Source organism: Acipenser ruthenus, chromosome 18, assembly GCF_902713425.1.
Source record: "Acipenser ruthenus chromosome 18, fAciRut3.2 maternal haplotype, whole genome shotgun sequence".
Lineage (NCBI taxonomy): Eukaryota > Metazoa > Chordata > Actinopteri > Acipenseriformes > Acipenseridae > Acipenser > Acipenser ruthenus.
The window spans coordinates 16435175-16451349 of record NC_081206.1 but is presented as its reverse complement, the minus strand read 5'-3'; the positions used below and the strand labels follow the sequence as shown (position 1 = coordinate 16451349).

Genomic DNA, 16175 nt, shown 5'->3' with positions numbered 1-16175 from the left:
TAAAGCTACCTTCAATATTGAGAGCTACAGGACCCCTGTATTTAGTAATAAGGCCACGATAGCCAGTGCCAAATGCATCACGTCACTCAGGAATGACCTCTCTAATTGGATCAGCAAGCCGTGAAACTACCAAACCCTTCAGAAACCTTAGATGCAGCATGATGTAGGGGACAGGGTGTATTTAATTGATCCTTTACCTGCTGACTATGACACACACAAACAGCGCTATGATTCACAATGCAATGTTTACTGCAACTATTTGCAGCAGACTCCTTCACAAAACATATCCCATAGAATGTCTACAGGGATTTGATACCTGTCCTGTGAGATCTGACAGCAACGTACATTAACCTCTTTGCGTACAGACTTGTCATGCTACACATCAAGCTTATTTGGAAATTACTGCTATCCTTAAACTTTACAACTTGCATATGCAACGTTAACCAGTGGATAGTACCTTTATTCTCCAGTGGTGCGTATTTACAGTATATGTAGGGCTCTTCCTTTTCTGTTTTTATTTTTGGTCACGTGATGTCCCTTTAAAGTTATATTGAGCCGACTCCGTTTCTTAATTAAACTCTTGAAAAAGTGTTGATTTTGAAACAAGATCACTTTTGTTTTTTCTCCCGTAACTTCAGTGAGACTATATGAGACTTCAATGAGAGCTCCTTATTTTTTTATTCTAACCGAACACAAAAAGCAAGTTCAGTTAAATTGCTTTTCCTGGATTTAAAATCTTAATGACTTGTTATAACCTGTTTTGCAAAGCATAGTTTCCTCTTAACTAAATCAATTTAAATTCACTTGCAGTTTGCGTCGGTTTGAATTGAAAAGAGTTTAATTGAACGGAGTTGGGACATCACGTGATCAAAAAAAAAAAAAAAGAAAATAAAGAGCCATAAGTATATACTGTAAATGTGGTTCAAAATATTATCAGGTGAATTCAATTTGCCTGTTTAGGTCAACAACCATTTTGGTACACTTGAATAACAATCGTTTTCTGCTTTGATTGAGCGTGGAGTATATTGTTATGGTCATTTCATAACTGGAGTAATAGGAAAAACATAATTAAAATCCAGTTTCGATTGTTTACACAGCATGATTAGCAATGATTACACTGAGAGAGTTTCTGTTTAGCTCGGATGGAGATCTGAAACACATTACATTAGATATAAATAAACAAATGTTGTTTTTTTTGGTTTACCCTCAATGAAATCATTGTTTAAATGCAACCAATAGCATCAAGCTTGGTCATGTATTAAAAGGTAGAATACAGAGGATGTACAAAATAAATTAAACGTATAAATAATTATTTGGTTTCGAGTTCTTGTTTTGTTTTAATTTTCCATTGCATCCTTGACAATATTCTACTAGAGACCATTACAGGGTGCTTCTTCCACAAGGACTTTTTGCATCAATGTGAGACGAAAGATTTGATTATTAGTCTTACCTTCAACACCTGTGCGAGCTTCCCTGTAATGAAATCAAAAAATAAATCAAATCAGACTCATTGCATCTCGTTAGCAGCAGCAATTAATTCAACTAGAGCATCACAACACAATTGTCAGCAGGGTGTAGAAAGTGAGACTAATAATCAAATTAGTCTCACCCTCTTACCTCTAAGCCCAGCATACACGAGGAAACATGTTTCTTCAAAAAGTGTTAGGAAACAATATCGGGGAACATTTTCAAGCAGCATGTGATCCTTTCTGAAATGGAGGATGGCTTTATTGCAGTGAGTGGTGCTAAACTTTAAAACAGAGTCTTGTGGACCCTAAATCCTGAGGAGAGAGTAGCGTACCGTATTCTTTTAAATGAGCTACATTTAAATGATCACTTAAGTTATCGCAATTTTGTTCGTATGCATCCAGACACTTTTGAGGAGCTGCTGAGGCTTGTAGGACCACGAATACCCTGGAATGACACTACAGTGCGTCAGGGTACGTATCAGTAAAACCATTGATTGTAGCAGGATTCCAAACCATGCTGTCTTCTGTAGAAGTTGCCATCTTAGCATAGTCACATGATCGATGACTCATGCTCACATAGTCTCTCCTGACCACATAGTCTCTCCTGGCCAGGCTTCCTTGTTTCCTTGTTCCTGGAATGACAGAACCATCCAGCATACATGAGGAAACATTTTGTCTGGAAACATGTTTACTTGTGTATGATGGGCTTCAGTCTCACATTGATGCATTGAAACGAACTAGAAGCATCTTGTACTGGTCTTTAGTAGCTATGAACCTCATATCGCTATGAACCATGCTGAGCTCAAATGTTTTAAAATACATTTCAAGGGTGCAGAAGGCTGTTCAGTCCCGTCACTTAGGATTCTCCAGGTAAGCTTAAAGCACCATCAAAGGCAGGCTTAGAGAAGCCACAGTACTCTTTAAATTGTTAATTTTGTAAAATGTATTTTTAGTTATGTTATAAAAAAAAAAAAAAACATCATAACTGGGCATAAGGACTGATTCTGAATCATCATAAAAATGTAATAAATACAGCAAAAAAATATATACTATTTTTATATATTTGGTTTCTATCCCAGTACTGATCTGTAATTACATCTATTTCTAATTTGTCCCAGGTTATTACTCCATTGTTGACAGACTTACAAAAAGACTGTCAAGATCACTATCCACTCTTATCTATGGAGTGCACATTTAGCATGGATCCCACGCTCTATAAGGCAACATAACTCTCCAGGTTATATTCACTTTGCAAACTAATAATGCCTCTTCGACGAGGATGAGATTATAACATGTCTCCATTGGGTCAGAATACTGTCGGTATAGCCCAGGAAAATGCATTAGGCTTAGTGAACTGCCGGCCTCTTTCAGTGCCTGTTGAGAAGAGGCACCAGAGGAGCATGTCAAGGCAGCCCTCACCATATGATATGCAAATCCTAACAGCGTCTCAAACTGTGGTTCTACGTGACTAAATTCAGAAAAGGGACTTGAATAATTTCCCCCTCCAATCCTCCAGAAATAAAATGTTTAGAATCTAATTAGATAGGCAAATACAGTACATGGACGCCGAACACAGCAGCACGTAATGCTTATGGAAGCATTCTCCCGTGTCCCACAGCAAGGACGGATGACCTACCAGCTTGATCCGATTCCTAGGAATTCATCAGAGGTTGGGGGACGTACATTCTTATTTATGGAAGTCCTGGCGGTATGCCTCATTATTACCAATGCCATCTGTAAACCTACAATACCACTTCATCAGTCATTGCAATTGATGGCACAACAGCTATTGAGTCTGCACCATCCTGGTATAATTAATTCCTTGAATAGCATAGGTTAACTGTCCAGGGACCAAATGGTGTTATGTTGTGTGCACACTAGTACTGTAAATACCAGTCTAAATGGATAATCTTCATTTTGTATTAGTTTACAGTTCTCTTTAACCAATGAGGCCTTGATGGCTGATTATTCATATTCTTGAGGCCTGGATTCTGGTCACAAGGGAAGTAATCTTCTGATCCACATAGAAAACAGAATTTGGTGCAATTGTCAGTCATTGATTGAGAGAGGCCAAAGAATGAAAGGCAGGCTCACCGACAGGCCAGCAGGCAGGCAGGCAAGCAGGGGGTGTTCAGGTCAGGATCAAGGTGTGTGCTTTCTCTTGCATGCAGAGCTGTGGGGGGAGGCTTCCTTTATCCATATTGTGAGTATGTTAATCGTTTGCAGCAAATACAATGAAAATGTATTACATGTAATAACAAATTTAAAACTGAATCATAAAAGTAAGTACTCAGCGAATAATGCCGTCAAAATAATTTCCATAGGGACAGGGACTGGCACGCACTTTGAAAATACAAGGCTGGATAGATGGCTGACAGCTAGAGCATTTTTTTTCAGTCAAAGTATTAGTCATGCAGCTGAAAGAACTTCACATTCACTTGTTGGCATAGCGATGGTTCTGATCGCTTTAATAGTGGTTCTAAGGTACTGGGGATATGGGCAGCTTTGCATTCCTTGTATTTACGAAATCCTTTTATATTCAGGGTGAAACTGTAATAATTAAAAGCATAAGAAAGCTAAGGTCTATATGCGATACTCTGCTATTGTACTTTATATTCGGAATCTGCCAATACCATACAGCAGCTTACTTACCTAAAGTGATATAAAGGGGAGTGGAAGTCAGTTGCTGTTGAATGTGAGTGATGTTAACCAGAGTGTGATAATATCCAGAGTGATATTATCAGGAGCTTGTGCCCAATCCTATTATATTCTGGCCGGGTCATTTCAATGCTGTGATAATAAGCACAGGGTGACATTAGCAGGAGTGATATTAAGCAAGTTTGACTGTATATTGTTTTTTTCAAATGACCCACCCCCCCAAAATCTTGTATTAAATGAAACCCCTTTAAAACACGAACAGTTGTCGCTTCACATCTGTCAGCTTCAATGCACCGCGGGTATCCTCTCTCTCTCTCTCTCTCTCTGGAATCAGCAGTGGCTGCACATCCAAATGAAGTGTTATGAATTGGGCAGCGAGAGAGGGCATCTCCGCGGAGGATTCCACCCACGCTTGTGCAAATCAGTCCTTTCAAAAGAGCCGGACTGGAGGCAAAGCTGCTGCAGCTCCGCATTAACCACCTCATGCATCTCGCTTAGCCTTGCTCCACAGCATGACATTATAAAGCATTAGCCATTATGATTAGGTTTGCCATCAAAAATTAGCTACAGAAATGACCGAAAAACATTATAAATGGAGTTGAAGTCTCCCAATCAGTTATTTGCACAGAGAGAAGGTCATATTGGGATGTTTAGCGCAATAAAATAATTTGCCAAGGGTTTGTTAAAATCATTCAGGCAAGTAACATTTGATTTGTGACAATCACTGATGGGAAATAGGAAACTATCACAGCAAGAGCTGCTACTCTACTGCCTTTAATGATTGTTTATTTTATGTATTCATAATTCTGTGTGAAGGTGCTTTGATTCAGGAGCTGCTCCTCAGTTCTAGGTCTTTTTTTATTTAGTGTGTACCTTAATTTACATAATTCAACTCAAGCAGATTCAATTAAATCAAAATAATAAATTAAAAACACAAACAAAACCCAACTAAGTCTGCTTTTCAACAGAAATGAATTGTTCTGTTTTGCTTAGTTATGTTGTGCACGTCAGTAAAGCCTGCATTATTTGCGCAAGGAGGTTTGGTTATTACAGAGGAACACACCACAGCAATGGCATTAATCACTGTTCTACTACAGCTTTTTATGTATGCATTTACCTTTGTCTGAAATAATCATTGCAGCTTACAGAAAGAGTTCGCTTTGGGTCTCGAGCTGGCGATAGGTGTTATTAATTCATATAATCTAGCTGTGCTGTGTGCATTATTGAGTAACAGAATGGCTGACCTCCATAGAAAACAATGCAAGAGCGGTGTCAGATATTTCACAACTAAAGTTAGCAGGTATCAAAACCAGACCCCATGTGTAACTGCCTGAATCACGCTTGGAGCTACTGTATATGTATCATGGTTCCAAAATATTTCCTTGCAATGTGATCCTCTGCTGAGCTGTCCACCTTAGCAATCAGTGCTGTTCTTATCAAGCTGTCAGGAAGCTTTCCCCTGGGGTATTGTTTCCTGGAGGGGGTTTCTCAAACCAACTAAACACACATTAGAAATGTACCCCAAGACCTTTCTCAAGTCTCAAGGTTACTTTCACAAAATTAAAGCAGCACAGGCTCACTTTTTATTCTTTCAAATTAATTTGTGCATGAATACAAATTGGACGGCACAAGCAATACTAATCTTTCAATTCACTGAATGCCTCATGAAAGCTTTTTAACTTGCTCAGCCTTTGGGGATATGAACTGTAATAAAGGCTTTTCGATAGATAGTTGTTTGATGCAGGTGGGTTTGATAGGGGGAATATTTTTCAAATTGCTTATTACAGCCTTTTACTAACTCCTATATTTGAAATTTATGAAAAGAAATAACACTTTCAGAATATATTTAAGGTCCCTTAAAATATTTAAATGTTGTTTTGCATTCCAATGCTTCTCTGAATGTTTATTTTGCAGTCTTTGTGCTAACGGTATCACATTTTGTTTGAAAACGGAGTCATTCCAGCTCAACTGGACCAAAGTCTTGGAAGGCGTTTCCTCCATTTCTGAGTGACACCATACATTAATAAAGGAAATATAGACAAAGCCATTCACATGCTATTTGAATGTGCTGTAAGAGAGCTGCTGAGCGCTGTACTAATCGGAGCATCTTCCTTCTTTCAGGTGAAGCCAATGACAGGGATGTACAGGTCGTAGAGCTGCCCATCGTGGACAGCCTGCACCCTCGCCCCCCCTACCTGCCGCTAGCTATCCCAGAAGACCTTGCTGACCGGCTGGACCGTCTCCATGGTGACCCGTCTGTGTGGTGGGTCTCACAGTTCGTCAAGTACCTGATTCGACCGCAGCCCTGGCTAGAGAAGGAGATTGATGAAGCCACCAGGAAAATGGGCTTTAAGCACCCAATAATAGGGTAAGAAACTCCCCACACAGAGATGCAGAGTGACCTCTTAAACCTTCATGAACAGTTTTACTACGTTTTTACCTCAGCGTTTATCAATACGGATGTGCCTTTTTAACATGTATACTTTTTAACTCTTCAGGGACCAAGCGTTTTTCAGTGGGATCCCCCCTGATGTTTGAGCAAATTGCAAGACATTGTTTCACCTGAGTGATTTCTCATGGTCTTTATAAGCAATAATGGACACGATTATTTTCTCAAAATAAATATTTATAAATAAAATAATAGTTCTTCATGACATTATCAGTAATAAAGAAACAAATTTAGTTCATTAAACATTATCTGTGTATATCCACTTGTTTCTTGATATGTATACATATTATAAAAAAGATATATTGAAACAAATGAGACAAAATACATGTTCTAATATAAGTATAAGTCAAATACATCAGATTTACAGTGTTTTCACTTTTTTTTTCTCTAAACAAGTTCCTGTGGTGTTTTGTTTCTGCGTGCTGCTGTAAACTGTCTCTGCCCTTTAAAAATTAAATGCCTGTCTCAGGCAGTGAAATTCAATCCTCCCTATCCAATGATATGTGTTTACAAGCCTTACTGCAAAGCATGGTGGCCCAGTAAGTCAAAGAAATGAAGTGCGTTTTTTATCACGGGCCCAGAATGCTCACGATCCTTAAAGGGTTAACTTGTATGTGCTTCCGTTGGGAGATGTGATTAGAAAACATGCCGTCTGTAAGGCTGTGTTGAAAACAAACCCAAAAAAGTTTCTTCATGGGACACAGAAGAAATTACTAGGGCTGTACCGAAGGGCACATTTTTTAACTTTCGAATATTCAGAACACATTACCGAAGGAAGGTTCGAACCTTCGATAGTACTCATTTGCATAACTTACTGGTGATGTCACCGTAGCTACTGGTTTATATTTGATTGAAAATCCTAGTATCTTACAGGTAATCCATATACATGGAATAAAACATTCATATGTAGTTTAAAAATACATTATATAGAACAGTAATCATGTTTTTATAATTTAAATAAAAATAAAAATACACATTGTTTATGAGCACGTAATCGCTGCTGCTTGCGATCTATACAGTAAGCTTGCATTGCAGCATCACCTTATTGCAGCCAATTAAAAGAACTGCAGCTCACTAAGGCAAAACAAAGCTTTATTTAACAGTCACCGTTGACATCTTCTGTTCTTGGAGAGAGTGGTGAGGGAAAGAAATGTTACCTAGTCATGTTGTTGAGTCTGAATCACTTGGATCCTTTAAAATAGACAAAGTTTTCTGTTCAACCAGCTACTAGGAACCGGATGAGCATAGATGGGTCGAATGGCCTCCTCTCATTCATAATCTATCTATCTATCTATCTATCTATCTATCTATCTATCTATCTATCTATCTATCTTGTTAATTTACTACAATTGGATATCATTTTACCACAGTAGGCAGGGTGCTCTGATATTGTTGTCTAAAATAGTATACCATATAATCCAGACTGTGATTGTGAAGCTGTCTTCAAGTTAAACATGCAGACACTTCAGGGAATAAAGTATGACTGATCACTGTCAAGAACGATCAGATGTTAGCAAGGTCATTGGGTGCATTAGGATGGAACCCCCTGACTGGGAGAAAATACATTTCTTTCACTACACTCCTGAGTTTTCAATTTAGTTTTAATTTTCAAAGCAAGTAATGGTGTTTGTTGCCTGAGTGAGCCTGTTGAGAAATGACTGCCTGATGCATTACCCTGGCTAATAATAGGGTATATTGTCATAAATGATTCTATACCACGTTGTTCTGAAAAGGGTTTTTTATTGTCATTCTGCAAGAAAATATGATCAATGCGGCAGCATTAGAGTACTTAATGAAAAACTGTAGTGGAAAAAATAGTTACATTTAAAGATCTCATCAAATGAGATCAATGATTCCATTTCAACTGGCAATTTAACTGTGATTGAGAACATTCAGAAATGTGCTTTATTATTATTACTAATCTATAGATAAACAATTACCTACTTAATATTGACTGTCATGCAAACTGAACGTGTGTGTCTCTGCTGTGCCATGGTGTAAATGGCACGTTGTTATGTCACAATCTTTAAGGGCTGATTTTCAAACCATTTACTCCAAATTATCATTTATTTCAGATACTAGAAACGCACCTAATAAAGCTACAAACCCAGAAATGAACAATGCAGACATTCAATTTAGGGGCTTGTGGTTAGTCCAAAATTGTTATGTGTTTTAGAAATGCAAATTATTATTATTATTATTTTTTTTTTCTTTCAGACAGAAAATGCGCTAATGAGAATTTGGAGTAATTAGCTTTGAGAATGTATCCCTATGTGTTTTTCCGAATAAACAACACATTGTTAGTATAATCTAAGGGAAAACACTGCACTGATAACATACAGATTCAAATGGAAATCAGAAATCTGCAGCAACTGTGGAGTTTCTGACTGTGTGCTCTCAGCTGAGAACCAAAGCTGTCAAATCCCTTGAAAAAATAAGAAGAAACACCAAACCTTCAAAAAACATTCTCTAAAAAAAGGTTTTGTGAAGTGGAAAGTTGATTGAATTATGGGTTAAATGGTACATAAAGCATTCTTTGTTTGTAAATGTTGCAAATGCTAACGAGGTACGGAAATTACATTTAAAGCCTTGGTTAAAATGAATTTAAGACGTAAACTTACCAGACAAATTCAAGGTGACTGAGGCAAATTCATTAGATTACCTCGAGATTTATCATGTATTTACCATTTATGGCTTTGTGTGCCTTTTTTCTTACTATTTGAACACTAGAACCGCAGCGGTTATACTCATACCTTAAACCGCCGCTGGCAATCATTATGACAGTTACATTTTAAACAACATCAATATTAAAATGAAAGACAAACTATCTGAGTTTTATTCAAGCACATCAGATCAAACATCTGCACAGCCGAAACAGGGTAGTTAAATGAACTATTAAACATAAACAGGTTTATTTTCTAACTTGCAATACTTAAAAAAATGAGAAACTATAATAAAATAAACATGTCAAAAGAAATGTAGTGTGTAGTGCGTAAACAGGTATATGTACATACAAAACTGTAAAAACTAAAGTAGTTTTTAATTTAAAACAAAAGTAATATTTGTTTTCTCTTGCGTGTGTCACTCAGTGTTGCACTGAATCCAGGTTGATCTGCTGCAGCCTGCTGCTTTGCAGTTTTTTGTTCGAAATCGCTGCCAAAGCGCTGTGGCTAGCTTCAAGATGAAATCTCATCTACTGATATTTTCCCCGGTACATTCATTGTACAAAACAAAGGAATTGATGGCTGCCAGGTCCAGTAGAGATAACAACAGGCTTGTATATAAAAAATAGAATATTGTAGGTTATATTCAAAATAAAAACATGTATTGTAAAAGGCACTCAAAATGATGGCTTTGGTGTTCTAGGTGGGCAGGATTATAACTTCCTTAACTTCCTTATCCTGCCTTTCAAAAGTATTTTGAAATCCTGTGAACCTGCTCTTCTTTTTTGTCTGCAGGGTTCACGTCCGAAGGACTGACAAGGTGGGAACGGAAGCTGCCTTCCACCCCATTGAAGAGTATATGGTGCAGGTAGAGGAGCACTTCCAGATGCTCGGCCGGAGGATGCACATCGACAAGAAGAGAGTGTACCTGGCCACAGACGACCCCTCCCTGCTACAGGAAGCAAAAACAAAGTGAGCATACCAACCACAGAAACAGCGCTTTCACATAACACTGTGGTGTTAGTCCCTGCCGTTTCATTGAGTCCAGCTTTTCCCCCACTAAGGACCCATTCATTTTTAATGATCAATCAATCTCACAAATGCAGTGGGACCCCATCCATTTTTAATGATCAAGCCATCTCACAAGTGCAGCGGGACCCCATCCATTTTTAATGATCAATCAATCTCACAAATGCAGTGGGACCCCATCCATTTTTAATGATCAAGCTATCCCACAAGTGCAGTGGGACCCCATCCATTTTTAATGATCAAGCAATCTCACAAATACAGTGGGACCCATCCATTTTTAATGATCAAGCCATCCCACAAGTGTAGTGGGACCCCATCCATTTTTAATGATCAAGCCATCTCACAAGTGCAGTGGGACCCCATCCATTTTTAATGATCAATCAATCTCACAAATGCAGTGGGACCCCATCCATTTTTAATGATCAAGCCATCTCACAAGTGCAGTGGGACCCCATCCATTTTTTCACCTGTCGTGAGACTGTATTTAAATGCAAGTAGTAACTGTATCTATAACACATTGAGAAAGACTCCTTCTTCCTTCTTGGAAAAGCCCAGTGATATTTCCTGGCAGTTTTCAAATGCAATATCAGAACTCGAGCCAGTTTTCTATACCGCGGCTGAAGAGATTATCGAGTGCACTTTTCAGAAGGAGCCAAGTTAAGGCCCGACTCAATATTCATTAAGTATTCATTATCAGGACCTGGCTACTCTTAAGACACAAGGGAGCTTTGGAAACAGAAGCTCTGCATGTTTCACAAGTGGATTGTCTAATTTCACTGGTGGTGCTCAGCATGAAGCTAGCCTTTATGCACACAGCACACAAAGAGCAAAACCAATTGGAGGCAAATCCCAAGTACCTCCAAAACATGTAAGCAGTAAAACAAATTTTACTGATGCCAAAATTTAATGTGCAACATGAACAAAGCTTGCATTTGGATTTTGAACTCAGACGCTGCTTCCCACATACAACACTGTATATACAGAGCTCTGGCACTGAGTCTCTGATAATTTATTTGTGCAGATTTTTTTGAAGTCTTTTTGGACTAAAAGCATTAAAGATTACATTATATTTTTCTTTTATACCCCTTTTCCACCTGCGTACCTGAGCCGTGAGGGCTCCAGGCCGTCACGGCTTCGGTGGTTTTCCACTAGCAAGATACCCGACCCTAGCCGACCCGTACCGGTAACTCCAGCCGCGCAACATATCTGAATCTGGCTCGGGGCCGAAGCAGGCTGTGGGCGGGGTTATTGCATTTCATCATCACGCTCAAGCGTCATTCCCAGAAAACATGAGAAAAAATGGCTGACATCGATGTAGACGAGAGTTAAGTGAATGCTTGGGACACTGACAAGGTGCAAGCACTGGAGTCAAGCGTTCGAAGCGAGAAAATGTATTCACGAATTTCAGATAGTTTAAAAGAAATGGGATTCAACTGCAGTCTCAAGCATTTTTAAAAGTCTGGGGATTTTTCTTCAGCTGCATGCAAATAGTTTTAAACAAGCAAGGATGTGAAACGGAAAAATAACCAGGTTTACCTTTTTTGTCTTATGTCTTCTGGAGCTGAGTTCGGTGTTCGCAAGAGTCATACGGCTCTCTGCCATGAGCATTCTTCTCCTTGATGTCAAAATGAAAAATATATGGGAATATGTTATAAATATTTAAAGCTTTCTTTACTGTACGTCTTCACTATTGAAAGTTAAGTGTCTTCCCATTTGACACACTGACATACATGCACAACACTTGCTTTCTACCTGCTGAACACAGATCTGAAACAGGATGGTTTACTTGGCGCCATGACCAGGTGCTGCGATGTTTGGCCTTAGCATTGGAAGACAAGCGTAACATGACCAATAAGTTGCCACCTGTTCCATCAAAACATTACACACAAAAGACAACATTCCTCCGCCCAGGAGAGCAACCACCAAGAAAAGGTGTTAAAACCAATCCTCGCCCAGGACAACTGGAAGCTGCTAGAGACTGGAATATGCTGGCAGATGTTGGTCAACGGCTTATTTTTCCACCTGAGATTGCCACCACTAACCTTCGACCAGATATTGTCTTGTGGTCTGGATCAGCACGCCTTGTTCACCTGGTAGAGTTAACAGTGCCATGGGAGGACGCTGTAGATGAGGCGTATGAGAGGAAGAAACTGCGGTATGCTCAACTAGCCACTGAAGCGGAACAGCGAGGATGGAGAGTTCGGGTTTACCCAGTGGAAGTGGGTTGTCGAGGATTTGTGGCACACTCTACAACCCGGTTTCTCAGAGACGTCGGATTCAGTGGCCAAGAGTTGCGTCGCACAGTGAAGAACTTATCTGAAGCAGCAGAGAGGAGCAGCAACTGGCTGTGGTTGAGACGGAAAGATTCTGGCTGGGGACAGGTAAGTAAGCTGGGCTGAGTTGAGTGGGGGACGGAGGGGGGTGATGCTGGGACGCCAGAATCACCGTCGAGCCCTCTTGAGGTGTCGTGGGCTAGTCGACGAAACACTGAGGATGGAAGGTGCCCACTTGAAAACCCCAGAGATGTACCCTACTTAGCTCAATCCAGACGGTTGTCATGCTGATGCGCTGGGGAGGCCGCACTTTGGTTGATCCCCGGAGCCAGCATCGCAGCCGTTGTGTGTGCTGATGCGCCAGGGAGGCAAAATAAGCTGATCCCTGGAGCCAGCATTACACTTCAGCCATTAACACCAGACAGAAGGATATCTACATCATCATATGGAAGGAAACGTAAATGGATGGAGACGCATATGGATCACATTAGTTTACTGTAAAGCTACGTCTTAGTTGGTGCTTATCTTGGCGAGAGCCGAGTTCAAATCAGCATGAAGTTTTAACATCTACTCTCGTGTAATGGAAATCTTGTGTTACTGTAAACTCCCAGTTGTGATCTTCGTATACGCAGTGATTGCTAATTTATTTTTTAAACAAAGTGGGCTTGAAAACAAATATTCTCTCCAAAACTAAACATGACTAAAAAAAAATACTTCAGAGTACCTTTGAACATATTTTTTATTTCCTGCAAACTGTAGATAAACGAGAGGTTTATCAGTCTTTTTTTCTGAGCTTTCTGATCCCCCGTTTCATGGACACTGTAGAGGTGTGTGCTGTGACCTTTTAACTCTGGTTTGTTTATTTTTTTTTTTAAAGGGGCAGTGTTGTAGCTACTCAAACAACCATTCACAGACGTCTCGTTCTTATTATTGAAGACAAAATATGTACGGTTTCATTTTGAACACGGTAACAAAAACAATTATTTTAATCTAAAAGCAATTGACAATTGTATGTTTTCGTTGTATATATAACATTAAAACACGAACAGGTCCTTTAAAAACCCTTAACATATTGTAGATGGCATTTAAAAACGACACATAATCCGTAGCTCTGGCCTAATGCATCATAAACTTGCGACTCAGCTTGGCTCGCCTTTCTGTAGTGTAAAAGCAACTCAAGCTACCTGTACCAGGCTGGCTCGACTCGTCACCGGCTCAGCTCTGGTGTGCAGGTGGAAAAGGGGTATTACTGTTACTCCTTACAGTGCATCATGTGGCAACTAAATGTTCTCTCTCTCTCTCTCTCTCTCTCTGAACTATATTTTTTTGTTCACCATTGCAGTTTAGTTCAAGTGACTATAGCTACCTATTACTATCCAATATTAGACCCACTTCCAAATAGTTTAGAGGGTGGTGCACCATGTGCAGCCAGGACGGTACCATTTAGACTGCAAGGTGGTAAAATAGTAGGTAGATCCTTCAGGGAAGTTGGAAGTGGAAATCTGCAGTCATACAGTCCATGTCATTGAAATCTTTTTTTGAAGTCTCTCATACGTGTTGTTTTGCATTGCAGGTATAAAGATTACGAGTTTATAAGCGACAACTCCATATCGTGGTCTGCTGGTCTGCACAATCGATACACCGAGAACTCCCTGCGAGGCGTCATTCTGGACATTCACTTCTTATCCCAGACAGACTTTCTGGTGTGCACCTTCTCCTCACAGGTAGGACTGTCTCCATGCCATGCAGGACATGAAGAGCATTCATCTCAACTCGCTGCAAGGTTCTTACTGTTTCCATGAACTGCCTAACACACCCACTCTATTGCAGGTCTGTCGAGTTGCCTACGAGATCATGCAGACCCTGCACCCCGATGCTTCCACGCACTTCCACTCGCTGGACGACATCTACTACTTCGGGGGCCAGAACGCTCACAACCAGATAGCCATCTACCCACATCAACCCCGGACTGGAGAGGAGATACTGCTGGAGCCCGGAGATGTGATCGGGGTGGCCGGCAACCACTGGGACGGCTACTCCAAAGGGATGAACCGCAAAATGGGAAGAACGGGGCTTTACCCCTCCTACAAAGTGAAGGAGAAGATAGAGACTGTGAAATACCCAACCTATCCTGAGGCTGATAAGCAGCTACCACAGTAGCCAAGAAAGAGACTGTGATAATACAGCGGTAATGGCAACTGGTTGGTACTTTATCCTTTAAGCACCCATTTAAAGTGGCATGGGCGGACTTCTTTTGGTTGTAACATGTGATGCAAAAAAATAACACAAGGGATTGCAAATAATATTCTTTTTAAACATTTTGAACGGACTATTGTAGCCGGGACTAAGACTGGAGATGGACAAATGGTTATGTTTTGTTTTTTTATGGATATCCTTACCTACCTACCCCCACCCATCCTTCCACTTCTTTATCAATGAATGTACCCTTCTAAAAACCCACCTACCATGTCTTTTTACTGTTTAGACTGTTGCATTCATCATGTCTGCTATTTTTTATTCTCCTCAGACCTTCGTCAGACTGCCATTTTGTGCTTTTAATGTGTAATTAGGAACAGTTTTATTTGTCGTGTGTATGTGTGTGTTCCTGAACTTGGTGCCTGGAAAAAAACTAAATGGCTTTTTATTAATTATTATTATTATTATAGTTATTATTATTATTATTGCTAAACCATCTGCGTTATCGCCGAGTCTAAATTTGGACCTTGCCAGTATTGCTAGTGTTGGTTACAATTGTGTCAACGGAAAGATTCCATAAATTGTCTGTTTTTTTTTTTTTCTTTTTTCTTTTACCCTTCTTACACGTTTTAAAACACATCTAAATTAAAAAAAATGTGTAGGTCATAACAAGATTTACGTTAATGGCCATTTCTTTGATAACAAAAGAAGAAATAAACCTGGATAAACCATTTCACTTGTGTGTCCTTAATTCTTATTACTCCAGTATAATTACACGCGTTCAGCAGGGATTTAACTGTATGGGGTGAGGAGTTTTGAGTGTGTAATATTTTAAAGTGTAAGCCTTTTTCGTTCCATTCCAACCGAGTGACAATGTGACTTTTCAGCTCAGCTTGCCTCGCATACTGTATTCTGCATATGCATATAAAGAGAATAGGTGGAGCTGAAAGGCTACACTTTCACATGATTTGAATGGAACGAGGCCTGTTCAGTCCCGACATCTAAGATATAATCATTTATTTTCAAATGACAGTATTTTTAATTTCTGTTCATTTCTCAAAAATAAAAGTTTGTGGCAAATCAAATGTCACATTTTTTTGTGTAATGTCAGTGCTGTGAACAAAATGCATTTGTAGGTTCTAAAAAAAAAAAAATAATTCCACTGGAATTAAAAGGTTCCGTTGCTCCAGTATTGGAGTTGGACTTTTCTGTGAATCTGCCTTTATGTGTCTTCAAGCTGCTTTGGGCTTGTCTAGAAAATCTGAAGTGCTGGCAGTGAACAGCCCTCCTCATTCCATTCACATCATGGGACAATGTTACTGTTCAATCCCCAACACTAGATTGTTATATACAGAGAGTACAGTGTAGATGGGTGGCAGCGTGTTAAACGATTTGAATGGCAGTGAAGGGTGTTCAGTGCTGGCACTTAGAGTTCTCC

General features: G+C 39.6%; 1 protein-coding gene across 27 annotated transcripts in view; it reads left to right on the top strand.

Annotated features, from left to right (window-relative positions):
- The window catches only part of LOC117424054 (alpha-(1,6)-fucosyltransferase-like), a 215233-nt gene extending 199281 nt beyond the window's left edge, over positions 1-15952 (top strand). For all 27 annotated transcript variants that reach the window (XM_034040254.3, XM_058991321.1, XM_034927878.2 and 24 more), the window contains 4 exons: positions 6249-6495; positions 10035-10211; positions 14115-14265; positions 14372-15952. In XM_034040254.3, coding sequence (XP_033896145.1) covers positions 6249-6495; positions 10035-10211; positions 14115-14265; positions 14372-14701 — 905 coding nt within the window. In that variant the 3' untranslated portion in view covers positions 14702-15952. The remainder of the gene's footprint in view (positions 1-6248; positions 6496-10034; positions 10212-14114; positions 14266-14371) is intronic.
- Positions 15953-16175: the final 223 nt, after the last annotated feature.